The following is a 26,959-nucleotide window of genomic DNA, read 5'->3' on the forward strand; positions in this document are numbered from 1 at the left end:
TAATACACATAAAACATCTAGTATGTATAGAGCAGTTTGTAGACACTTAAGAAATGGTAACTATTATTTCCTTTCCTATCCCCACTACCAACTTCATCACCTTCATCATCCCATGCCTATCAATCGTGCATGGATATGTCAAAGGCACAGAAATTTCTAAAACTACCTGTGAATCCTGTTTCAATTCTCTGCTGTATGAAATTTCTCTTTTGAGCTTAATTAAGTTCTGTTTCTTCTTATTATTATTATTGGAACTAGAATACTTTTATTGTTTTTGTGTAAATCATTTAATTGAGGTAACATTGGTTGTGTCCTTTTTTCCATATCAGAATCCCTAGCAAAAAAGGATATGCAGCAAGAAAAACGGAAAACAGTAAGAACATCATAATCCACATACCCTACTAAATAATCTTTCACTTAATCTTTTAATCTCAATATTTTAGTTGTGAGATACAAAAACAATAAACTTTGCTAGATCCACAAAGGAGGTTTTAAACAATAATGCATATGATAAATATAAACTCTTTAGAAAATCAGTAATTCTGATTACTATTAATGTTGAATAAGAGAATTATGATCAGAATTGAAGCTATGACATAAACCTATGAAACTATAAATAAAATTTCATAACAAACAAAAAGAAAAAAACTTATTGCTTTGTTCTAATAATGTTTTGTTAAAATTAGTACTTTGAAAAAAAAAAACTGAGTACTTTTTTAGGCACTAAGTGGTCTTAGAGGGTCAAGTAATAAAAAAGGGCAGCCTCCCTGGTGGCACAGGAGGTAAAGTTTCAGCACTATCAAGCTATTGCCAGTCACTGCAGCATAAGATCCATCCCCTGCTGGGAGCTAACCCACATGGCACAGCAGACCTTTCCTGTCTCGCCCACTGCTCCCCTCAGCAGTGTACTTCAGTAGATAACACCTGTTCTGCTCTCTATTCTGTCTCTGGTGAATCCTCTCACACACACAAACCCCTATCCCCTTAGCTTAGACCCCAGTTCTTGTATGCATAAATAAATAAATCTTAAAAAAAAAGTAATAAAAAAGGATTGATCCCAGACTCTGAGGTAAATCACCAAGTGAAAATATGGATTCTGAAAATAAGTATTCTCAAGGAAAGTGGAAAGTATGATATATAAAACTAGCAAGTAGTCCTGTAAACAGTTCAAACCTGGAAATGGTTTCTTTACACAAAATCTCTCTGTAATGGAAGATTTCTCGCAGAATAAAATTTTTGAACTGTTATGGTTTCAGAAACAGTCTTGAAATAGTTATCATTTGTTGAGTGTGCAAAATGCCATACAGATACTAGATGTTTTTATATGTGTTAATTAGTAATCTTTTTTTAAAAGATTTATTTATTTATGCATATAAGAACTGGGGTACAGGCCAGAGATGGGGGTGGCGGGGGAAGGATTCACCAGAGACAGAGTGGGGAACAGAACAGGCAGACTGACCCAAGTACACTGCTAAGGGGAGTAGCGGGGCGAGTCAGGAGAGGTTCTGCTGCGCCGTGTGGGTTGCTCCTTGGCTAGCCGGGAATCAATCTCTTGCTGCAGTGACTGTGGATAGCTTCATAGGTTGAGTCTTAACCCTTGCGCCACCAGGGAGGCCCCTAATTAGTAATCTTTTGTCCTTCAGAAAAGGACATTATTTCTGTGGTTCTCAATATTTTTACCATGTGGTTATGGAAAAAAGGATGAAAATAATGTATTTTTTGAGGGAAGAAATGTAGTACCCAGATTATAAATTATGTAAACCTACCAGCACTACTGAAAAGTTGCTATTCAGTATCTTCGCTGGCAAAAACAGAAACTTACTTCCCTAACTAAGCATAAGAGTATTCAAATGCCAGGGGCCTTACGTAAGTTTTCTCAATTATATTTTGAAAATTACCTGGACTCTAAGCTTTGCAGCATCCATCTTTTTACGGAACTCCTTCTGTAATTTTACCTTCAAAGCAATATCAGAAAGATGTTTGTTTTCCAGTTCCTGTAGCCTCTTTTGTGTTTCAGATAATTCCACTTTTGCCTGTTCTGCTTCGTGCTCAAGTTTTGTTACTTTCAGAGAATACTGTTTGCTTACAGACTTGGCATCCTTACCTTTACCATAAAAATGATAATATAGTTGTTACTAAATAATTATTTTAAAAAACAAAGTCAAACATCAAAAACATAAAAATGCTTTGCTCTTAAAAAACAAGTGGGTAATGTAACTAATAAAGAATTAAAAGTCCATTTTCCCCACTCAGCCCCACCAAACACAACTTCCTACCTGGTCTCTTAATAACTAGTTCCTCAATAATTGTTCCCATCTGGCCCCATTCAATCCTCTGGTTCCCCCTTTTTTTTTTAAACTATTATGAAAAAATTTAAACATATCAAGAGTAGGGAAATAACACAATGAACTCCTATTACCCAGACTCAAGAATTATTAAGATTTTGCCTCAATTGCTTCATTTGTGCCAATTTTCTTTTAATTTCCTTAAAAATTATAAAGTAATCCCAGATGTCATGTCATGTTACCTATACACACTTTTTTTTAAAGATTTATTTATTTATGCATATAAGAAATGGGGTATAGGCCAGAGATGCGGGGGGTGACAGGATTCACCAGAGACAGAGTGGGGAACAGAACAGGCAGAATGACTGATATACACTGCTGAGGGGAGCAGTGGGCGAGTCAGGAGAGGTCTGCTGCACCACATGGGTAGCTCCCTGGGTGGGGATTGAACTCATGCTCCAGTGGCTGCAGATTGCTTCATAGTTTGTGTCTTAACTCCTTGCACCACCAGGGAGGCCCCACCTATACACACTTTAATAAGCACCTACACAAAATATGGGTAGAAGCAAAACAGTCGCTGTCATACCTAAAAAATATTAATAGCCAACTGTCCCTACTCTCACATCCCCAATTGTGTTAACTTGTTTTTTATAATTAGTTTGTTTTAATCAGGATCCAAACTAGGCCCAGAATTATGTCTAGTAAGAGTCTTTTAATCTAGAATTGGCTTCTTCCTTTTTTATTCCATTGAACTTGAAATATATTTTTTTTATCGAGGTGACACTGGTTTATAACATGACTTAGAAGTATATCATCACACCTCTTTGGATGAATGTTACTACATCATTCCCACCACCAATGCAGCCATAGTCCTCCACCACAGTCTGCGTGTCCTCTCCACATTTTGCTCCCTATATGCCTCTGGAAGACCCAATTCTACATATTTCAAAGGTTTGTTATTTGTTTGGCTTGGTTTTTCTATATTCCATATATAAGTGACACCATCCACTATTTGTCTTTTTCCTTTTGATTTATTTCCTAATATTCAGTTTCAACCATGTTGCCGCAAATGACAAGAGTTTACCTGCTTTTCATAGCTGAGTAATATTCCACTGTGTAAACATATACCACATCTTCTGAATCCACTCTAATCAGTTACAAAAAGAAACCAGGAAAAGGGGCCTCCCCGCTGGCACAGCGGTTGAGCGCTGGGTTGAGAAGCTGCCCGCAGCTTCTGCAGAGCCGGTTCCATCTCCAGCTGCTCCCGGGCCACAGGAGGAGGGTCCCACATGGCTCGCAGACCTCTCCTGCCGCTCGCTGCTCCCCTCAGCAGTGTACTTCGGTCCTTGTGCCTGCTCTGCTCCCCGCTCTGGCTCTGGTGAATTCTCACCCTCCCGCACTTCTGACTGTACCCAGTGCTTGTATAAATAAATAAATATTTTTTTAAAGAAAAAAAAACAGGAAAAGTTCAAATGTGGATACTAAACAAAGAGCTTGTGAATAATGAAGAAATCAAAGGAGAAACAAAAAATTATCTGGAGACTCACAAAAATGAAAGAGACAAGCTATTAGATCTTATGGTATACTCTAAAAGCAGTACCGAGAGGGAAATAAACAGCAACACAGGCCCACAGCAATAAACGAGCAAAGTCTCAAATAATCAATCTAACTCTTCATCTGAACAAACTAGAAAAAAGATGAATAAATAAAGCCAAACTCTAAAAAAGAAATATTAAAAATTATAGCAGAAATAAGTGAAATAAAAAGCAAAAGACAACACAAAAGATAAATGAAACCAAGAGCTAATTCTTGCAAGGATAAACAAAGTTGATAAAACTATTATAGGTTCACAAAGATGAGGAAAAAACCCAAATGAAAAGAATTAGAAATGGAATAAATAATTATGACATTTTTATGAAATAAAAGGTGCCAAACAGCCAAAACAATCCTGAAAGAAAAGAATAAAATGGAGGTATTACTTTTCCTGACTGCAACTATACTACATAGCAACAGTAACCAAAACAGTATGGTATTCGAAAAAAATACAGACCAATGGTACAGAAAGCTCAGAAACAAACCCACAAAAATACTGACCATTAATCTTTGACAAAGGGGCCATAACAATTAAATGGAAAAAAGAATGCCTCTTCAACAAATGGTACTGGGAAACATGAAAAAAAAAAATGAAACTAAATTCATACAGAATGGCAAGCTATGGCAACCTAATTTCCAAAAATATATAAAGTACTATATAATCCAACAACAACAAAAATAACCCAAACAAAATGGACAGAAGACCTTCAGTGATATATTGTAATTCATCACCAACAACAAGAAAATCACAAGGGAACATAAACAGGGGCCTCCCTGGTGGTACAAGGGGTTAAGACACAACCTAAGAAGCTGTCCAAAGCCTCTGCAGCACAAGTTCGATCCCCAGCCGGCCAGGAGTTACCCACATGGTGCAGCAGACCTCTCCTGTCTCACCTGCTGCTCCCCTCAGCAGTGTATTTCAATCTACCTGTTCTGTTCCCCACACTGTTTCTGGTGAATCCTCTCACCCTCCACACCTCTGGCCTGTACCCCAACTCTTATGCATAAATAAATATTTTTTAAAAAGGGGGGGGAAACATAAACAATTGGGACTATATCAAACTAAAAAGCTTCTGCACAGTGAATGAAACTATCACTAGAACAAAAAGACATCCTACTACATGGGACAAAATATTTGCAATTCGTACATATGACAAGGGATAAGAACCAAGGGGCTAATATCCAAGAACTCATAACACTCAATAAACAGTAAATAACACAATAACAAAAAATCATGCCAAGTCATGGAAACAACAATAAATACTCAAATACAGATCGATGAATTTGGAAGATGTGTTATATATATACACAATGGAATACTACTCAGCTATAAAAAAAATAAAGTCTTGCCATTGTGACAACATGGATGAAACCAGAGATTACGCTAAGTGAAATAAGTCAGAAGGAGAAAAACAAATATCAGATGGTATCATATTTGTATGGGGAATACAGAGAAACAAAACAAACAGTCAGGTAAAACCAAACAAATAAAAACAAAACCTAGAAATCTGACTACAGAATTGAAGCTACCAGAAGGGAGGGAAGAGAGGTGAGGAAACAATGCGCTATGGTGGAGGACTGCATGTGCCTTGGTGGTGGGTGTGGTGTGGTAACAAATACCTTAAGGACATGATTCTATATTTCTAAATCATATACAATGTTATAAACCAATGCTACCTCAATAAAAAAAAGTTTTAAAAATGAAGACATGAGTTAAATAGGCACATCTCCAAAGAAGACATGCAGATGTCAGATGGCCTATAGGCATGTGAACAATTATTCAAAACCACTTATTATTAAGGGAAATGCAAATCAAAACAGCAATACCACCTCACCCCTGTAAGAATGACCTATACCAAAAAGAATAGAAATAATAAACATTGGCAAGGATGTAGAGAAAAAGGAACACTCAATTACCTTTGGTGGGAATGCAATTTAGAGCAGACTCTATGGAAATACATTAAAAAATAAAAATGGAAATACCATATGACCAGCAATACCACTTCCAGGTATTTATCCAAAGAGTATGAAAACACTAATATTGAAAGATTTACACACTCCTTATTCACAGCAACATTATCCACAATAGCCAAGTCATGGAACCAACCTAAATGCCTACTGACAGATTAGCACATAAAGAAAATTTTGGAATATATACTCAATAACATATGATTCAGTTATTTAAAAAGATAAAAAACAGTGCCTTTTGGAGCAGAATGAATAGACTTTGAGATGAATATGCTATTGAAATAAATCAGACAGTAAAAGATAATTACAGGATGGTTTCACTCATTTGCAGAATGTAAATAACCAAAGAAAACAAACTGACAAATGACAAGAATATTCATAGACTGTGAAAATATAGTGATTACCAGAGGAATGAGAGGCACTGGGGGTAGAGAGAGAAGAGGATGGGAGAGGAGAGGTGACTGAACTGTGGCTAGAGATTTTGGTGGAGGATGAGTGAGGCAGGTACATATATGGAGGTATGATGTTGTGTTCCCAAAATATATAGTTACATAAATGAGTGACAAATCAATAAAACTTGAGAGAGAAAAGATCAAAAAAAGTAAGTCAACTAAAGAGACTAAAGGAATATTGACAAGTTAGGTCAATATGTAGGGAAATAAGATATCTGAAATCATCTGAAATTTATAATTATATGAAGTGTAAATGCCCAAGATGTTAATTTTTATGGCTATGTGATATATTTCATGAAAATGTTAATATTTTGGGTATTCTTTTATTGATGAAAATTAAAAATCTCTAATTTTTCCTATGAAAATAAATGTTTAAGAAAGAATTGTTCAAAGTAGCAAAAAACATTAAGTGCTGTAGAGTTTTAACACAATACAATGCATACCAGTTAGAACAATTCATAGATGAAATTCCAATATAACAAAGTTCTTTGAATAGCTAAACTTCTTCATATATTAGCTCTAAAATACATCTTTTTATATTAAGCTTTAAGTTACAATGGGTAGTCCTGAGTGTCAAAAACTGAAGTAAATGTTACAACATCAGAAGCAATTTCAGAAGCATTTTTTCTGATATGAACTGGTTCATGGTATAGCATTACCTGTTTTTATTAATTCTTTAATCAGATCTTCCTTCATCTTGATGTTAATTGTAAGTTCTCTCATTTTTTGTTTAGCTTCAGTAAGCATGAGCTCTGAATTCCTTAATTTTTGCAAATTCAAGTCTTGGCTCTCCTGGAGACATTCAATCTTCAAATCTTTAAAATAAAAGAAACAGAACTGATGAACTATCTACTTATATAATATTCAACAGAAAAAGAGTTTAAAAAGAAAGCAGACACAGCAGCACTCTGAGTAGCAGAGATAGCAGAGAAAGGTCACACAGAGAAAGAAGGTGATAACACATGTCAATTGGGACTTAAGCTTTCTAACTTACAGTAAGAGATTTTCTTTCCTAAAAAGAGAGACAAAGATGCTTTAATAATATCCCATAGGTTCTGATATAGTATTTCATTGCCTATAGATATTGTGCAATTTGAGTTTTTCTTTAATCTCTTGCTTAATAACAGTGCAAAATCTCCATCCAGGTGGTATTGTTTTTGTTTTTTTTTCCTACTAACTTCCAGTTTTATTGTAATCAGAGAATGCAGTCTCCAATAGACTACTTAGTGCAGTTCCAGTAACCAAAAATTCAGGATGGCTATTTGAATAGCACTTATCCATACTATTTTTCAAATTTATTTCAGTGTTATTTGGGACATAGTCAAATTTTTATTATAAGCATAGGCTCCTTAAAAAATTATCTTTATTCTCTAAGTGTAAGGTTTATTTATATTCTCCATACTCATACTTCTTGTGTTTTACCACTCAAAGATCAAGAGAAATAAGTTAAAATCTCCTACTATACTATAGTTTTGGGCAATAAACATTTTTCACACTGTTATTCACTGTATAAAAATTCACATCTATTGTGTACTAGAATATTACAAGCTCTCAGTACACTGATTTGGCTCGATGACAAATACGTTGTCAAGGATAGGCAGTAATCACTACTGACTCAGTACTGTGAATGACTGAAGCAGACACCTAAAACTTACTTAAGATGTTTTTTTTAAAGCAGTCAAAGTACAATGCACATTAACTCAGGTTTGACTATAAAGTCCTAAATTCTGTGAGATTTAGCCTATTACTCTAGCCAGAAGTGACCAACAGAAATGTTATTAAGAAGTAAAAAGAGCAAAAAATTAGAGGTAAAATAGAAAACATAAGGAAAGTTCTACCAACCAGGAAAGCAATCCTGACAAGTTCCCATCTTTGAGAATTCTTAGATGCTTCTTAAATTATCAACTGAAGAAAAAAAGAAGTGTCTTACAAACATTAGGTCTAATTACTTAAGAAAGTCTTAGTACCTTCATTCCCCAAATTGGACTTTTGTGTTTGTTCCTGAATATCATCCAGTTCAACAAGAGAACAAACAGAGCTTGGTTTTTGAATCCATGAACGACTGCTACATCTAAAAAAAAAAAATCAGTATCAATAGTCACTTGTCTGTTGGTGTTTTCCAATTTTCCCTCAAATAAGTTTCCCCCAAAAGAGACATTAATGTTAAAAAAATTATTAATTGTACCAAAAAAAACAGAATTTTACTAACATTCCTCAAAATAAAAGGCTCCCTTCTACCATGTGAGGACCCAACAGAAAATTCATGTTTGCTGCCACGGTGGCAGAGGAATAGGAAATCCAAAAAAATTCTGAAAATTAAAATGCAGTAACTATGAAAGTTATAAAATGCAAATTATTTTTCAATTGTAAGTCTGATGACTTGTGCTTGACCACTGGCTTAATAACATATAACACATTAGCTGACAGTACAGTTAGCAAGAACTATTTAACATTAAATAAAAATGCACCTTCAATGTAAAAAATCTTACGTATGTGTGTATATATACACATATATTTTACATTATAAGTATATTAAATCAGTATATATTTAACATACTTAATTTCAGATTTCTCTTGGCCTTCTGATTCTTCATCATCACTATTATCAGAAAACTGAGTGTGGAGGACTTCATCTTGTTCTTCTATATGACCCAGCAGCATCTGACTTCGTGATCGAAATTCGGCAACTACTCGATCCAGGGAGCACACAGAAGGGCTTGTGTAGACCTTACATGGATACCCCCCCAACAACAAAAAAGTGATTTTTTTAAGATGTCTATTTTTATCCTACTAAGGATTTCCATTTCCTTAACATGATAAATAAGAACTTAATTTAAGGGCCAAACCATTAGTGGCCACAGAGTTCTGTCTATTCAAAGAGTACGCATGTAAGTCAAATAAATAGGAAAAAGAGATCAGTATATCTGTGTGTGTGTGTATATATATATAACTTATAATCAGGAGAAAAAACTAATATAACATGAAAAAATAAATAAAAGAATGGACAGAAAAAGAAGTTCTTTCACAGTACTACGCAACAGTAAAAGAAACATTTTAGTATAGAAGATGTGATATAAAATTAAGTTGAAGTAATTGATATCAAAGTTCAATCCTGAATTTCTTCTTTCCCAAATGCTATGAAAATTTACTATGTTCAACCATAAAGACTACAAAGTAAAACTGAAATTAATAACAACAGTGATTTAAAATTTAAAATCCAACTACTCAAAATTGAAAACTCTATAGAGCAGGATAGCAACTGTCTGTCTCACCTTAAGGTGATGAACTGGCCCTGTAGGGAACCCCATGTGACTCCCATTCTGACAGATAGGGAAGTTGGGGCTCACACAGGTATAGCCATACATCCAGGACTATACAACATTGTTAGTGCACCCCCAAGCCTGCCTCTGGTATTTCTTATCCCTCTGACTGTAACCATCACATAGATCTCACTTATCTCACATTCCTTCATAAAATTAAGTAGAAACCAAAATTCATTAATCTACTAATTAGTCTTTTCCACAGTAGAGGTTCTTTGATAACTTTTGATGAAATTTTGTGTGTGTGTGTGTGTGTATTTACTAACCCACACATGCATTTATAAATAAAAATTAAAACTAAACTTTATACTGATTTTTATGCAGTCTTAAGTAAGCTTAAGACTGAATAAAACAGGGCCTCCCCGGTGGCGCAGCGGTTGAGCGCTGGGTTGCGAAGCTGCCTGCAGCCTCTGCAGCGCCGGTTCAATTCCCTCTCCCCAGCCACCGGAGGAGGGTCCCACATGGCGCGCAGACCTCTCCTGCCGCCCGCTGCTCCCCTCAGCAGTGTACTTCGGTCCTTCTGCCTGCTCTGCTCCCGCTCTGGCTCTGGTGAATTCTCTCACCCTCCCGCGCTTCTGACTGTACCCAGTGCTTGTATGAATAAATAAATAAATCTTTAAAAAAAAAAAAAAAAAGACTGAATAAAACATAAATGTCATTCTGAAAATAGACTAAATCAAACTAAATAACTTTTAACCTCAAGCATGTCTAAAAGAAAAAATATACACAAAGGTCCATGAAACCAAGAAAAAACCTGTTGAGACTGTAAAAATACAGTGTAATATTATATATATTAGCTTTTCAAATCTCAAAGTAAGAAATATATTAATTAATGTTTAGACTTTACCTTCCTGGAATCTGATCTTGCTGGGATATAAATACAATGCCCCAAATGATTATCAAATGGTACAGTATATGGTCTCTTTTCAGGTGTCCTGACATCTGGCCCATCTCCACAAACTTCCTTAGCTGAAGAAGTCATTGACAGGTTAAGTTTTGTTAGTTCTTCACTCAGTTGATCCACAAGAAGTTGTTGTTCTATTATTTTTTCATTCTTTGTAGAAGAAAGATGAGAATTTTAAAACTAGAGAACCTCAGCATATATATAGATGATAAATAAATTGTACATTGACCAACTGCAACTACTTTAACAGTACAGTAAAATCTATTTAGCCAAAGGCTAGCCTCCAAGAGTTCACAATAATCTAGGATATTCTCAAAGGGAAAAACTTCTGAAGAATAAGCAGCAACAAATACAGTTTAAAGTGTTAAATACTCATCTAAAGATAATGCTCCACACACTGATTGGTTACTGTGCCAATCTGAAGCATGCTGATTAGCTGATTTTTATAAAAGTTTGGGCTTTCTGAGTGAAATCCAAGAAGGAACAAGAGACAAAGTGGAAAAAACAAGAAAGAACTGCAAACAACAAAGGAAACAAAAAGTGGTAATAGGTGCAGGGAAGTGAAGGCCTTTATTCCGTGAAAAACAAAGCAAAAAGCACAGAGCTAAAGAGAGCCTGGGAAAAAGGGGAACTTGGAAAACAGGCAGAACAAATTGTATGTCAGCAGTGGGGGTTGGATATGGGGGAAGTTGCCAATGGGGAAGGAAGTAGTTGGCCTTTTTTTTTTAAAGATTTATTTATTTATACAAGAACGGGGTACAGGCCAGATGTGCGGGAGGGTGAGAGGATTCACCAGAGATAGAGCGGGGAACAGAACAGGCAGACTGACGAAATACACTGCTGAGGGGAGCAGCGGGCGAGACAGGAGAGATCTGCCTCACCATGTGGGCATCTCTGCTGCCGGCAGGGATCAAACCATCACTGTAGAGGCCGTGCACAGCTTCACAGCACTGCGTTCAACCCGCTGTGCCACCGGGGAGGCCTGTACTACAACATTTTAATAAGAAAAAAGTCATAAAGTTTCACTGTGTTGATACTGAGCTATAAAAATGAAATATTAAAAATACAACACCAGGGCCTCCCCTGGTGGTGCAGGCGGTTGAGCGCCACGCTGTGAAGCTGTCTGCAGTCTCTGCAGCGCCGGTTAGATACCCAGCCAGCCTGGGAGGGTCCCACAAGGCGCTGCAGACCTCTCCTGTCGCGTCCGCTCTTCCCCTCAGCAGTGTCTTTGGTCTGTCTGCCTGTTCTGTTCCTCGCTCTATCTCTGGTGAATTCTCTCACCCTCCCGTACATCTGGCCTGTACCCCGGTTCTTGTATAAATAAATAAATAAATCTTTAAAAAATAAAATAAATAAAATAAAAATACATCATCAACAGCATATAAATTTGGGAAGTATTAAATAGAGTCCCTTCATTATCTATAAAAAGGATAAAAGTATTAATTAATATTCATTTTCATTAAGTGAAGGATGTATGGTAAACTCTCCAGGATAAGCACTACAAAAAAAAAATACCACTACTACACTAATGAAGTAAATATAAAAAATACATAAAAGTATTCCATAAAGAGCACAATGGTGGGCATTTTCACCTAAATATAAATTCATAATGAAATTCATAAATGAAATGAGACTGTCAGAGATAATTGTAAAATTATCTAATCTGCTCACAAGACACACAACTGAAACAGATGTGGAAAGATTTAAAACTGAAAACAGAATAATGTGGGGGCCTCCCTGGTAGCACAAGGGGTTAAGACGCAACCTACGAAGCTATCTGCAGCCACTGCAAGATGAGTTTGATCCCCAGCCAGGGAGCCACCGAAGTGGTGCAGCAGACCTCTCCTGACTCACCTGCTGTTCCCCTCAGCAGTGTATTTCAGTCAATCCACCTGTTCTGTTCCCCACTCTGTCTCTGGTGAATCCTCTCACCCCAACACCTCTGACCTGTACCCCAGTTCTTTTTTTTTTTATGTTTGCCACTCCTACTCATTTTTATTTATTTTTTTTGTATAAGAACTTTTATTTATTTATTTTTAATATATTTTTTATATCATTTTTCATTTTTGCACAATGCATGCACTTTCATCTTGGTTATAGTCCCCATACAATTCCCATCCCCCTTTTTTGATCCTACTCCCTCCTCCCTACCACTGTAGTATGTCTCTGGTTTATAGTTGTTTGTTGATTTTGATTTTTACTTTGTATTAATTAGTCTTTTTCCTGGCCCCTGATTTAGGTTTCTAAATTCTTGCTATGAGTGAGACCTCTGGTATTTTTCTTTTTCTTTCTGGCTTATTTCACTGAGCATGATCCCTTTCAGCTCCATTCATGTTGCTGCAAATTGCATGACTTTATCTTTTTTTGAATGCTGAGTAATATTCCATTGTGTATATTGCACCCCAATTCTTGTATGCATAAATAAATCTTTAAAAGAAAAAGCAAAAAATAGAATAATATGGAAATTAAATTGTAAATATTAATCAAAAGAAAGCTGGTATAGCTTTATTAATATCAAAAGCAAATTTTAAGTAAAAACCACTAAAATGGATAAAAAGTAAAAATGATAAAATGATCAATTCACCAGGGTGAATGGACTAAATGGCACAGCTTCAATATATACATAATGCAAAAATTGTCCGTATTTCATGGAGAAGATAAATCTAAAATCATAGTGGGAGATTTTGGGGCCTCCCTGGTGGCACAAGGGTTTAAGTCTCAGCACTATGAAGCTATCCGCAGCCACTGCAGAATGGCACGAGTTTGATCCCTGGCCCACCAGGGAGCTGACCCACATGACACAGCAGACCTCTCCTGTTTCACCTGCAGCTCCCCTCAGCAGTGTATTTCAGTTCAGCTCCCCAATCTGTCTCTGGTGAATCCTCTCACCCCCTGCACCTCTGACCTACAACCCAGCTCTTATATGCATAAATAAACAAATCTTAAAAAAAAAATCATAGTGGAAGATTTTAATGTCATTCAAAATTCCTACATAACAGAAAGATTTCATTAAGATTAGTAAAAAATATAGAAATGAATAATAGGATTAACAGTTAATGATTGCAGAATGTACTTCTTTTCCAGCACACTTTTAATATTTACAGAAATTGGCCTCATACTGAGCCATAAGGCAAATTTCAACACATTCAAAAGAACAAATCAACTTCAGGGCCACCCTGGTGGCCTAGGGGTTAAGTCTCAGCATTATCACAATTAAGTCCTGAGTTTGATCCCTGGCTAGGGAGCTAACCCACATCTGTCACAGCAGACCTCTCGTTTCTCACCCACTGCTCCCCCTAGCAGTATATTTCAGTAAATATGCCTGTACTGCTCTCCCTCTCTCTCTGGTGAATTCTCTCAGCCCGCCTCCCCCACTTCTGGCCTACATCCCAGCTCTTCTATGCAAAAATAAATAAAAATTTTTAAAAAATTAATTTTTTAAATTTATAAAAAATTAATAATTAGGGAAGTGCAAATTATAATCACAATAAAATAACACTATAAACTTAATCTAAGACTTAAAAATAGTAACAAAATTTTTTTTTTGATAGTAACAAATTATTGGCAAGCACCTAAAGCTGGAGGAACACCCATAGTATGCTGGTATAGTGTAAGTTACAAAATGTTTAGCATTATTTACTAACATTGAAGTTTGCCTACCATATCACCCAGGACTATAATTAACAAATCCAAAAGAAATATGCGTGTATGTGCGAGCACACACAAGCACACATATGCACATATACATACACACCAACAGGCATTTATAAGAAAATTCATAGAAAAAACAAATGTCCATCAACAATAGAACAGAAAAATTTATTGTACTATATTAGCAGAGAGAAGTTCCATATTGTTATAAAACAATTTATAGGTATACATAACAACATGGGTGAAATTAGAACAAAATGGTCAATAGATGCTGCCAAATACTAAAGTATTCTGAATGATTAAATTTATAAATTTTCCAAAAACTAAACTATAATGTTCATGGATAGTAGGTAAAAATTAAGATAGAAAATTGAAAGATATTGCCGAAGTTAAAAAGGTAAATTATAGAGTATAAAAGGATAATCTAATAAATTAAAAAATTCAAATTATGTGCTTAGACTCCAACCCTTAACATCACATGATCCCTTTTATACTTAAAGAAACAATTGGAAGGAGAAAGTATCGAGAAAAGATAACATGATTTGCAAAGCGAGTTCCCTGCATCATTTTTATATTTATGAAATATAAGCTGTATTAAAAAAAGCATTTTCCCTTTAAGGAAAAAACTTTAAGTAAATCTCTTAGGTGCCTGTGTTCAGAATTCTTCCACAAAAAACTATTTATGTAAATATTCCCATTTATCATTTAAAATGATTTTTAGTTACTATTTCAACTAAATCTACAGAACCAGATATTGAATATATTAAAAAACTACCTGAAATTTATTTACTTTCTGTGCTTCTTTCAAGGATACAACATATCCTTTGTTTTCTTGTACCATGGCTTGCACTTGATTCTTTAGTTCCTTCATCTCTACTTCCTTCTGATTAAATACTACTTCATCAGCAGCAAGAGCACACTGGGAGGAGAAGAAAGCACAAGAGAGATTCACCATGGAAAATACTCGAGAGTCCACATAATATCACAAAACCAATAATATGACAGCTTGAGTTCTCTTAAAATTTTTCTTATCCTGTTCTTTTTTTTTTTTTTTAAGATTTATTTATTTATGCATACAGAGCTGGGGTACAGGCCAGAGATGCAGGGGATGAGAGGACTCACCAGAGACAGAGTGGGGAGCAGAACAGGTAGACTGACCAAAATACACTGTTGAGGGGAGCAGCAGGTGAGACAGGAGGTCTGCTGCACAATGTGGATTGTTCCCTGGCCGGCCAGTGATCAACTCGTATTGCAGGGGCTGCGGATTGCTTCATAGTGCGGTGCTTAACCCCTTGCACCACCAGGGAGGCCCTTATCCTGTTTGTTTTTTACCTTTTTTTCTGGTTTCTTAATAAGGAACTGTTGTGATCTATCACAGTCATCATGTAAGAATTAATTAGCATAAAATAGGAAGATTTTCTGATTTTTATTTCCTGCATTGTAAAAATGAAAGCTAGTTATTCCAGATTCTAAAGTATATTCTAGGGCGTCCCACATGTCACAGCAGACCTCTCCTGTCTTGCCCTCTGCTCCCCTCAGCAGTGTACTTCAGTCAGTCTGCCTGTTCTGTTCCCCACTCTGTCTCTGGTGGGTCCTCTCACCCCCCGTATCTCTGGCTTATACCCCAGCTCTTGTATGCATAAATAAATAAATCTTAAAAAAATTAAAAAATAAAGTATATTCTATAAGAACTTTATAAATTTTCTCTAATTACCATGAACTTTTAGTGTGGGTTTTTAAAAATCAAAGAGGTTACAATTTTCAAACTGACCTATAAGGTATAAGAATTGATTTGAGGGGCCTCCCCAGTGGTGCAGCGGTTGAACGCTGGGTTGCGAAGCTGCCCACAGCCTCTGCAGCGCCGGTTCGATCCCCAGCTGCTCCCCGGCCACCAGAGGAGGGTCCCGCATGGCGCGCAGACCTCTCCTGCCGCCCGCTGCTCCCCTCAGCAGTGTGCTTCGGTCCTTCTGCCTGCTCTGCTCCCTGCTCTGGCTCTGGTGAATTGTCTCACCCTCCCGCGCTTCTAACTGTACTCAGTGCTTGTATAAATAAATAAATCTTTTTAAAAAATTGATTTGAATGTATATTAAAAAATATGTGTCAATTTTGTACACTTTCACATGAAGATGTCTAAAATATTTTAAAGTTATTTAAACTTTAAAATTGGGCCTCCCCGGTGGCGCAGTGGGTTGAGTGCAGTGCTGTGAAGCTGTCTGCAGCCTCTGCAGAGCAGGTTCAATTCCAGGCTGGCCAGGGAGCAACCCACATGGTGCAGCACACCTCTCCTGTCTCGCCCGCTGCTCCCCTCAGCAGTATATTTCGGTTGTCTGCCTGTTCTGTTCCCTGCTCTGTCTCTGGTGAATCCTCTAACCCTCGGTGCCTCTGGCCTGTACCCCAGCTCTTGTATAAAAATCAATAAATCTTTAAAAAAAAATCCTACAAACTTAAAAAAAAATAATAATTTAAAATTATTTTTAAAGTAATAATACTTTCAAAACAATTTTTAAAGTAGACATTTGCCAAAGGTCTACTTTATGCCAGTGACTTAGCATTTAAAAAATCTCTCACTAAATAGACATGATTTCTTTCATGAAGAAACAAAGGTGCAGTGAGATTAAAACTTCCTTCCAAGCAGACATAATGGGCAAACCAAACTCTTAACATTCAATGCCAGGCCTGTCTGGATCCAAAGATTGTGTTATTTCCTCAAGAAAAGATAAGAATGAGGAGATGATTTAACAAAAAGTTGTTCATTTTACAAATAAAGTTTAATACACAAAATGGATGAAGTGCAGTACTTCCAGGCAGCAGCTGGAAGGTGGAGGGGTCCTGCACTGGGCGCCCTGACTTTGGACAAGTCCTTTCTTTTCTCTGCTAGAATCCTCCCTCAAATGATCAAATGAGGATGGGCATGATCCTGATGGTCTCTATAATCCTATATACTTACTTTCCACAACGACTCTTACTTAATTTAGCCCTCAAACAAGTTACTTATAAAAATGGTGTCTAAGTACCTGGCATTTCTTAAGTTCTCGCTTGAGCTGGAGAACTGTAATGTCCTGTGGTCCTTCTTCCAGGTTACTGGAACCTCTGCTTCCTCTGAATGAGGTGAGAATTGCCTTCCTGACCTCCTGTGTCATGTTAAACCACTCCTGCAGCTTGTGTTGCTGTTTCTGGGTCAGTCTGACAGCATCTTTTAACTCCACTAGGAAGGTAAAAGCTTCCTCTAAACAATTTTGGTAACCCAAACATTCTCCTTGTAGCTGAGCCACTTGTTCCTCAAGAGAATGGATTCTATTTTTATCAGGAGTTCCCTCCCGGGTTTGGCTAGTTTGGCTGATACTACTAGCCTGCTGGCTTTGCAAAGCTTCTCGAAGCAACTTAATCTCAAATTCCATTTCGTCCATGCGGTCTGACTCAGGGCTGAAGTTTAAGATAGGTTTATTTCTAATGTTGCGTGCTCTGTTGGCGTATTTGAGAGAGTTTAAGGACTCATCGAAATCTGAGGAGGATGGGCTGACACACGTGATCATGACAGTCTTGGCACTGCCTCCCAGGGAATCTTTCAGAAGTCGGGTAATTTTAGCATCCCTGTAAGGAATATGTGAACTCTTCTTGCGTGGATCCCCTAGAGCGCTTATCACGTTCCCTAAAGCCAGCAGCCCACTGTTGATTTGAATGGATTCTTTAAACCGTTCACCAGTATTCCCTGTTTTCGTTACTCTTTCTGATCCAGCCAAATCCACAAAGTGGAACTTTGAGACAATATGCCGATGGGAATACCAGTCTCCATCTTCAGCTGCATCTATATTTTTTCCAGCTTGACAAATGCTGATGGTAAAAATCGCGTGTGATCTACTGGAGTGCTCATTCATCTGGGTGGTACCTGTGTGCCTGGCTGCATTCCCCATCTCCAGAAGACTCATCACTTCATCTGCACTCTCCACCTGGCATTCCTTGGCCCCAACAATGACTTAAAATAGCAATAGTAAGTTTTAAAAGCAAGTTTTAAACAAAATCCAGTAGAGTTAATTACACAACAGTTATCATTTGTTAAGCAACCCAGCTAAAACAGTCTCTTTAAACAAATTAATAGCATTTCAAGCAATAGTAACAATAGCAACACTACTAAATAATTTTAGATATCCTCCTAAAGAAACTATTTTAATAAACAGCACTCATGCACTGCTTAAATTCTAAAAGATGTAATATATACATTTTAAACAATTTTAACAATCTGGTCTCTTTGGAGTCACACATTCTTTAAATGGTTGACAAAAGAAAAAATTCTATTCAATTATTTTAATTTATACAGTTTATTAATGAAACCTCGTTAATAGAATAAATATATAATTCAAAAGAATTAATCTGTAGTAGATTAAAGAAATGAATTTTTTAAGTTTTGTTAATATTCAAGCCATCTTTAAGGTTTTTTGGTACTATGGATTCATAACCAATGATAAAAGAAAATTCAGTATAAATAAAGTCAGTTATATATTTTAAAAACTAGCATGCCCTATATACGAGTGCAAAGTAAACTAGATGATAATTCAAAAAAGCAAACAAAATTCTATTTCAATAGCAGAGCAAGAACCAAAAATAACCTAAACTTACTACCCACATTATGTGTCCCATCCAAAAATATTTCATAAAGGAATAGGTGGACTTGGGGTTTAAAATTGACAGGAAAACTCCTGATTCTGAGCTCAAATTATAGTGCTGTGCTTCTTCCTTATTAATAGGATCCTGTTGTGCTACTGTTTCTTTGAAAAATAATCATTTTGCTTGCATTAGTTCCACCTTGACACCTTAACAACCTTCATTTAAAGTTCTAAATTGTACTGTACTACAAACAGGCAGTGCTAAAATATCAGTAATTATAAAATATGAAAACTGTAAATCATAGTGATTTTCATAAATTTTTTCTAATGTTAGGCTTTTATCTTAGAACTGTCTATGGTTCTCAATCTCAGCTGCAAATCACCTGGGAGCTTTATGAAAAAAGAAAGTACCAGTGCCCAGGCCCCACAACCACATGAATTCATCAGAATCTTTGAAAAGTGGGGCCCAGAAATTAGAATTTCTTAAAAAGCTTCCTGGATACTTGTTGAGCAGCTTCGAGGTTGGATACCAACCACTGGACAACAACTAAATAATTATATCAAATAATTTTTGGTCGCGTGGGACATTATATAAGATATATGGCAATTTGTCATTTATTTATGACATTATATGAGATATACAGGATAATTTGCTACATCCTGCAAATTTTGCAGGATTGAATCAGCTATAGAATTTTTTTTAAGCTACAGATAATTTTGATCTTAAGTTCATCAGCAGTGATAGTGTATACTTTTGTATTGGGAGACTATTTTACTGTAAGTATGCATTATTTTTGTAAATTTTAATAAAAGATAAAAACATTCAACAGTTAGCATTCCAAAACATCAGTCTTAATTCTATCCAGAAAAGATAAACCATCCTAAGTTATATAATAAGACCATAACAAAGTATGTACGCTTTCTTTCTGAAAAACAAAACTCAATTTCGTCAAGCATTCAGGATGCAAGGCCAGAACAGGACCTAAGGGGAGGAGAGCTTTACTGCCCCCTACAGACTGCTATTTGAATGTCCACAGCCATAGTACTTCCCTAACTGCTAGGAAATTCCCCCAAGGAGTCATTCCTCTGGCAGGACCCTTTTCCCCAAGAAGGTTCTACTAATTCTAAGAGAGAAAGACATCCAAGAATGATCATTACAATATTATTAAAAATAGTGAAAATCTGGAAATAGTCTAAATTTCCTACAATGGCATGTTAAAAAAAATGAATTGTAATATATTCAGAAGTTACTGCATGTCCATAATGAGGTATAAATAAGGAAAATAATTCATGACATATGAAAATGCTCACAATATAAATATTAATTGAAAAAATAAGATGCAAGGCCTCCCTGGTGTTTCAAGGGGTTAAGACGCAACCTATGAAGTTGTCTGAAGCCTCTACAGCATGAGTTCGATCCCTGGCAGGCCAAGGAGCTACCCACATGGTGCAGCAGACCTCTCCTGATGGCCACCTCTCCCCTCAGCAGTGTACTTCAGTCAATCTGCCTGTTCTGTTCCCCACTCTGTCTCTGGTGAATCCTCTCACCCCCCACACCTCTGGCCTATACCCTAGCTCTTGTATGCATAAATAAGTAAATCTTTTTAAAAAAAGAAAAAAGATGCAATACTGTATGTGAGGTTGCAAGTATATTTAAAAAAAAAAAAAATTATGTACATAGAAAAAGAAACCTGGAAGGAAGCACACCAAAAAGAGGAAGATGCTATAGCTGGGTCCTGGGATCTCTAACTTTCCTCTACTTCCCCCTATTTTTAAAATGTTTTATGATGAACGTATTACTTTTTAAATCCAAAAAGCAGAAACATTCTACATTTTGACCCTCCTATTCTAATGTCCCATTCCCAAACAAGTGGATATTTAATGAGATTAATAGGTTGTTATCACAGGGTCCTCCCAGGTGGCACAAGGGGTTAAGCCCTGCACTACGAAGCAATCTGCAGCCTTTGCAGCATGAGTTCGATCCCCGGCCAGCCAGGGAGCAACCCACGTGGTGAGTCAGACCTCTCCTGACTCACCTGCTGCTCCCCTCAGCAGTGTATTTCAGTCAGTCTGCCTGTTCTGTTTCCCACTCTGTCTCTGGTGAATCTTCTCACCCTCCCACATCTCTGACCGGTACCAGAGCTCTTGTATGCATAAATAAATAAATCTTTAAAAAAAAAAAAAGGTTGCTAGCACAGAAAGTCAGTCCTTGAGGGACACAAAAAAGGACAATGTAGGGCCTTCCACATGTCGCAGGGGGGTTAAAGCACAGCACTACAAAGCTGTCCACAGCCTCTGCAGCACAAGTTCGATCCTCGGGGCCAGCCAGGGAGCTACCCACATGGTGAAGCAGACCTCTCCTGTCTCTCCCGCTGCTCCCCTCAGCAGTATATTTCAGTCAGTCTGCCTGTTCTGTTCCCTGCTCTGTCTCTGGTGAGTCCTCAGCACCATCCCCGCATCTTTGGCCTGTGCCCCAGTTCTGGCATGCATGGGTAAATAAATCTTTAAAAAAAAAAGCAAAAGGACAATGTAGATGCGAACACATAAATTCTCTAAATTAAAAAATGGAAAAAAGAGGGAGCAATAGGTATGCTGGGACAAAAATCAAAGAGGAAGAAAGGAGAGTTCTGATCAACTTGGATAAACACAGAACAGAGGCCAACCCCAATTCCAGGATTGCTCTGGGAGGGAAAAAAGGTAAATTTAGCCTATTTCACATACTTTCTTATGGTGAGGGGAGTTGTGGGGGCATTTATAGAAAATTAGTATCTTGAATTATAAATTACTAAATTCACCTTACTGACCAATCTGAACTTCTTTTTACCAGGGTGATTTAATGTTGACGATCAATAAGCTGTTGAATTTTAAAATAAAAACAGATTTAATTTGTTTCCGTGTCTGTTTTTAAAGATTCTTTGGCATATATCCAGAAACTGCATTAATCATATCTGTTTGCTAATGAAGGCAATCAATTAAGTAGGCAACTTTACCTGTGTTTCCTTTTTCATCTTCCCGGATGTGAAGATCCTTCATAGATGTCTCCAATTCTAGAAGATCTCTTAAGTCTTCCTTGTATACTTCTATATAAGATACTTTGATATTAAAGTCAATGCTAGGATTTTCACAGATATTTTGAAATATTTCTTGGATAGCTCGAGGAATGATACCCTTTTGACCCTCCACAACTGAAGCTGAAAATTTAGAAAAAGAAATCCTGAAACTTTATAAGAAAAGTTACAGCCCAAAATAAGTAGTAAATAAGTAACTGAATTTTCTAACATTTCTCTATATTATAAAAATTAAAAAAAATTTAAACTACATAATAAAATGCAGCGATAAAAGTTTTCACATGCATGCCCTTGTTCAAAATTCATCCATACATTCATCCAACAAGTATTTAGTACCTACAATGTGCCAGGCAGTATTCTAGGACCCTGGGAACCATCAACGAACAAAACAGGAAGAAAAATAACCCTGCCCTTATGTCATTGTACTGAGGAAAGACAGACAATAGTAAAAAGTAAGTGAGAAATTAATTATATGGTATATTAATGGTGAAAATAGGCCTGGAGGAAAAAATTGCGAGGTAAAGGGGACTGGAAGTGTGAGTATTTTAGGTGGGAGGGGCTTGCAACTTTAAATACTAGAGTCACATGAGGCAACATTAAGAAGTGTGAACAGGTAAACTGATGTGATCCATAAGCAAGGAGGTCAGTGTGGTTGGAGCAGAGGAAATGAGAGAAGAGTGACAGGGCATAAGGTCAGAGGGGACAGAAGTTAGATCATATAGGTCTTTATAGACCGTTGCGGACTGAGTTTTATTATGAGATGAGAGCCACTGGAGCAGAGCAGTAACTTGGGATTTTAAGAGGTCACTGTGGCTGCTGTGTTTTGCATATTTATACCACAGAAGGGGAAGTGTGAAAGTGGGGAGACCACTTAGGAACCCCATGAAGTAACCTGGGAGTTTAGGATGTTAGGATTAAACACAATGGTGGCTTATATAGGATGGTAGCAGAGAAAGGTGAGAGGTAGCCAGATTGATGTTGGAGAGTTATTAAGACTTCCCAGCAGATTTTAAGTGGAATATAAGAAAAATCAATGAATCAAGGATGACTTCATGGTTTTTGTCTTGAACCCTGCAGTTGCCATCAACCAATATGAGGAGGAATAGGTACTGAGGTGGTTTAAAGGGGAAATGGCATTTCCTGACCTATTAAATTTGATACATCATTGGGCATCTGATTGTGAAGGTTGAATGGGCAGCTGGATAACAGTTCAGAGTCAAGACAATTGTGTGGACTAAAGGCAAAAAAAACCCCTGGAAGTCAATTACAAATAGTGGGTATTTAATGTTGTAAGGTTAGATGAGATCAGGGTAAAAAGCAGAGTCAGAAGATAAGAGCACTAGAGACTGAGCCTTGGCTATTTCAACTGCTGGCTTACTTGTAAGGAACCAGTCATAGAGCCTGAGGGGCAACTATTTAAGTGGGAGGAAAATCAAGAGCATGGTGGCCTGGAAACCAAGTGCAGAAGGTGCATCAAATCTGCAAACAGGTCAGTAAGATGGGAAATGAGAACCAAACACTGAATTAGTAAAATAAAGGTGACTTGTTATTTTATTTTTATCTTAAAAAATGCAGTTTCAATGGGGAAAAGAAATGACACAGTGAGTCACAAATGATGCATTCAACATTCTGCTACAGGAAACTGAGAAAAGGATGGAAGATGACAGAGAAAGTGAGTAAAGAAAGGTTGTTAATTGTTTCAAGAAACAGTAAAAGAGGCCTCCCCGGTGGCGCAGCTGTTGAGCGCTGGGTTGCGAAGCTGCCTGCGGCCTCTGCAGCGCCGGTTCAATCCCCGGCTGCTCCCCGGCCACCGGAGGGGGGTCCCACATGGTGCGCAGACCCCTCCTGCCACCCGCTGCTCCCCCCAGCAGTGGGCTTCGGTCCCTCTGCCTGCTCTGCTCCCCGCTCTGGCTCTGGTGAATTCTCTCACCCTCTCGCACTTCTGACTGTACCCAGTGCTTGTATAAATAAATAAATAAATCTTGAAAAAAAGAAATAAGCTCTAAAAAAAAAGAAACAGTAAAAGTTTACTCAACCATTAACACCAAAATACTATTAAAATTATATCATTTAATTTATGATAAATTATGTTCACAATATCCTGACCACAATTTATGATTATTCATTTGTTAAATACTATGCAAGCAAATAATGAGCAAACATTCTCTAATACACTATGGGAATGTAAATTGGTAAAGTCTTTTGGAGAACTGTTAGTATCATATCACAAGTTTAACTATCATTTCCCTTTGATATAGCCCTAAAGAGATACATGTATGCAAAGATGATGTATAAGATTTGCGAAGACTGCTTGTAACTGGGCCTTCCTGGCGGCACAGGGGTTAAAGACTCAGCACTATCAAGCTATTGCCAGCCACTGCAGCATGAGTTGGATCCTGGCCAGGGAGCTAACCCACATGGCTCAGCAGACCTCTCCTGTCTCTGCTGCTGCTCCCCTCAGCAGAGTACTTCAGTAGATCCTCCTGTTCTGGTCCCCCCTCTGTCTCTGGTGAATCTTCTCACATCCCACACCTCTGGCCTGTACCCCAGTTCTTGTATGCATAAAGAAATAAAAATAAATCTTAAAGAAAAAAGAATGCTAGTAACTGTGAAAAAGATCTGAGCAATCTAATAAATCCATTAGGAGGAGAATGGCTTATTAACAATGGTATACTATACACCTACTGTTAAACAAATGTCTAGGACATAAGAAATTTTTATAAAAGTAATTACAGCACACATCTCATTTGGGTAAAAGAAATCATATATATCTACGCAATGAATTCTTTATTTAAAAAAAGTATGTATTGTTATTGAAGTACCATTGTTTTACCTCTTTGCTGATATTTTGACAGTATAGGATTTCCCCCCTCAGGTGTAGTTACCCTAGTACACCCACCACCAAGCACCCAGAGTCCTCCACCACAGTCCATCTAGCAAAAAATATACAATAGTTAACAATGGCAACTTCTGGGGAATTAGATAGGGAGAAAAAAGAAAGGAAAACTTTTACTTCTTATCTTACAGTAGTAATATTTGAATTCTTACCAGTAGAAACAATTTTCCAACATATATCTATGATTTTAAAAAAAGATTTAAATATAGTTCAAACAAAGGTAAGTAAATATGCTGTATAGAACTGGAAGGAGCATAAAAACAAAGAGACTTACAATCAAATGACATGACAACAAAAATACATATACAACAGTTTGAAAATAAAAAATTTGGGCCTCCCTGGTGGCGGAAGGGGTTAAGACGCAACCTATGAAGCAATCCGCAGTCACTGCAGCAAGAGTTCGATCCCTGGCTAGGGAGCAACCCACATGGCACAGCAGACTGCTCCTGGCTCTCCTGCTGCTCCCCTCAGCAGTGTATTTCAGTCAATCTGCCTGTTCTGTTCCCCTCTGTCTCTGGTGAATCCTCTCACTTCCTGCACCTCTGGCCTGTACCCCCATTCTTGTATGCATAAATAAATAAATCTTAAAAATAAACAAATAAATAAATAAAAATTAAAAATTTAGTAAGAAAATATTTTAATGCAAAGTCTCAGGAATGCAAAGGCATAAGTAGCACCAGGGAAGTTCAATGCTCCTGCCAAATCTACTCCCACCCCTGCAGAATTCACTAGTGATGCCACTACTAGTGAAAATCACTGTAATAAAAATTTTGAGCTTCTAAGCAACATGTATTGTCTGAGGCAGAAAAAGCTATGAAAGGGCAGGGAACTGACCACAGGAAGGATCAACTTATTTCACAGTCCTTTGCACTAAAATGTCTTTCTCTTTAGGCCACTTATTATGGCCAGGGTGGAATGCCAATCACTGAAGCACAACCTCTTAGCAAAAATTCTTTTTGGGAAAACTTTGTATAAACCAACATTACTTGAATAAAAATTTAAAAATTTTTAAAAATTTAAAAATTTTTAAAAATTTAAAAATTTTATAAAAATGTTTTATAAAATAAATATTTGCAAAACTCTTTTAAAAGTCCTTAAATCAGGCCTCCCTGGTGGTGCAAGGGGTTAAGCATTGCACTGTGAAGCAATCTGCAGCCTCTGCAGCACAAGTTCAATCCCGTCGGCCAGGGAGCAACCCACATGGCACAGCAGACCTCTCCTGACTCATCCGCTGCTCCCCTCAGCAGTGTATTTCAGTTGATCTTCCTGTTCTGTTCCCCACTCTGTCTCTGGTGAATCCTCTCAACCCCCTCATCTCTGAACTTCCCTGGTGCTACTTATGCCTTTGCATTCCTGAGACTCTTGCATGCATAAATAAATAAATCTTTAAAAAAAAAAATAACAGAATGGCCTCCCCGGTGGTGCAGCAGGTTGAGCGCTGAGCTGTGAAGCTGTCCGCAGCCTCTGAAGAGCAGGTTCGATTACCGGCCGGCCAGGGAGAAACCCACATGGCGTGGTAGACCTCTCCTGTCTTGCCTGCTGCTCCCCTCAGCAGTGTCTTTGGTTCGTCTGCCTGTTCTGCTCCCCGCTGTCTCTGGTGAATTCTCTCACCCTTCTGGCCTCTGACCTGTACCCCAGTTCTTGTATAAATAAATAAGTCTTCTAAAAAAAAAAAACAGGATTGTTAAAACTTAAAAAAAAAAATCCTTGAATCATTATCTCTTTGCATTTAGCCAAGAGCATGTTTGAGATTGATGGGTGGGGTGGAAAGGCACAGGTGACTTGAGGATAGAAATGGACACAGGTGCAAGCTAGAGTCGAGATGGAGGACATGTGTAGAAGGGCAGAGAGGCCAATCCTGTCCAGGCCTAAACATCACTTCTACAAATCAGAGTTGAACACAATAACATGCATGAACACTTGTAGATGCCCCATCTTATTTCTTAAAGGAGTTAAAGCATCTTTACAGAAATGCATACAAGGGACTTGGGAAATTATACACCAATGTCTGCAAGGTCATTCACAATAGCCAAAAGGGAGTGTCCATCAACAAATGAATGGATAACAAAGTATTATCCAAAGGATATTAATCAGTTATAAAAAGGGAATGACATTCTGTTATATGCTGCAACACAGAGGATGATCCTTAAAACCATTATGCTAAGTGAAAGAAGCCAGAATAGATGGGCAAATATTCTGTTCTATTCCACTTATCTAAAAT

The 26,959-nt window shown here is 37.3% G+C and overlaps 1 protein-coding gene across 4 annotated transcripts in view; it reads right to left on the minus strand.

The window, feature by feature from the left end:
• Positions 1–26,959, minus strand: part of KIF27 (kinesin family member 27) — an 81,184-nt gene that overhangs the window by 45,591 nt on the left and 8,634 nt on the right. For 2 of the 4 annotated variants that reach the window (XM_037494912.2, XM_054689533.1), the window contains exons 3-10: positions 21,765–21,965; positions 17,188–18,146; positions 14,949–15,092; positions 10,466–10,672; positions 8,856–9,025; positions 8,266–8,369; positions 6,958–7,113; positions 1,899–2,104 (exon numbers count right to left, since the gene is read on the minus strand). In XM_037494912.2, coding sequence (XP_037350809.1) covers positions 1,899–2,104; positions 6,958–7,113; positions 8,266–8,369; positions 8,856–9,025; positions 10,466–10,672; positions 14,949–15,092; positions 17,188–18,146; positions 21,765–21,965 — 2,147 coding nt within the window. Of the gene's footprint in view, positions 1–1,898; positions 2,105–6,957; positions 7,114–8,265; positions 8,370–8,855; positions 9,026–10,465; positions 10,673–14,948; positions 15,093–17,187; positions 18,147–21,764; positions 21,989–26,959 lie in introns of all 4 variants that reach the window. The other 2 variants (XM_054689535.1, XM_054689534.1) reach the window with 2 other exon arrangements.

The sequence above is a fragment of the Talpa occidentalis genome, unplaced genomic scaffold, assembly GCF_014898055.3.
Source record: "Talpa occidentalis isolate TD23 unplaced genomic scaffold, MPIMG_talOcc4v2.1 talOcc4.7, whole genome shotgun sequence".
In the NCBI taxonomy this organism is placed as follows: Eukaryota; Metazoa; Chordata; class Mammalia; order Eulipotyphla; family Talpidae; genus Talpa; species Talpa occidentalis.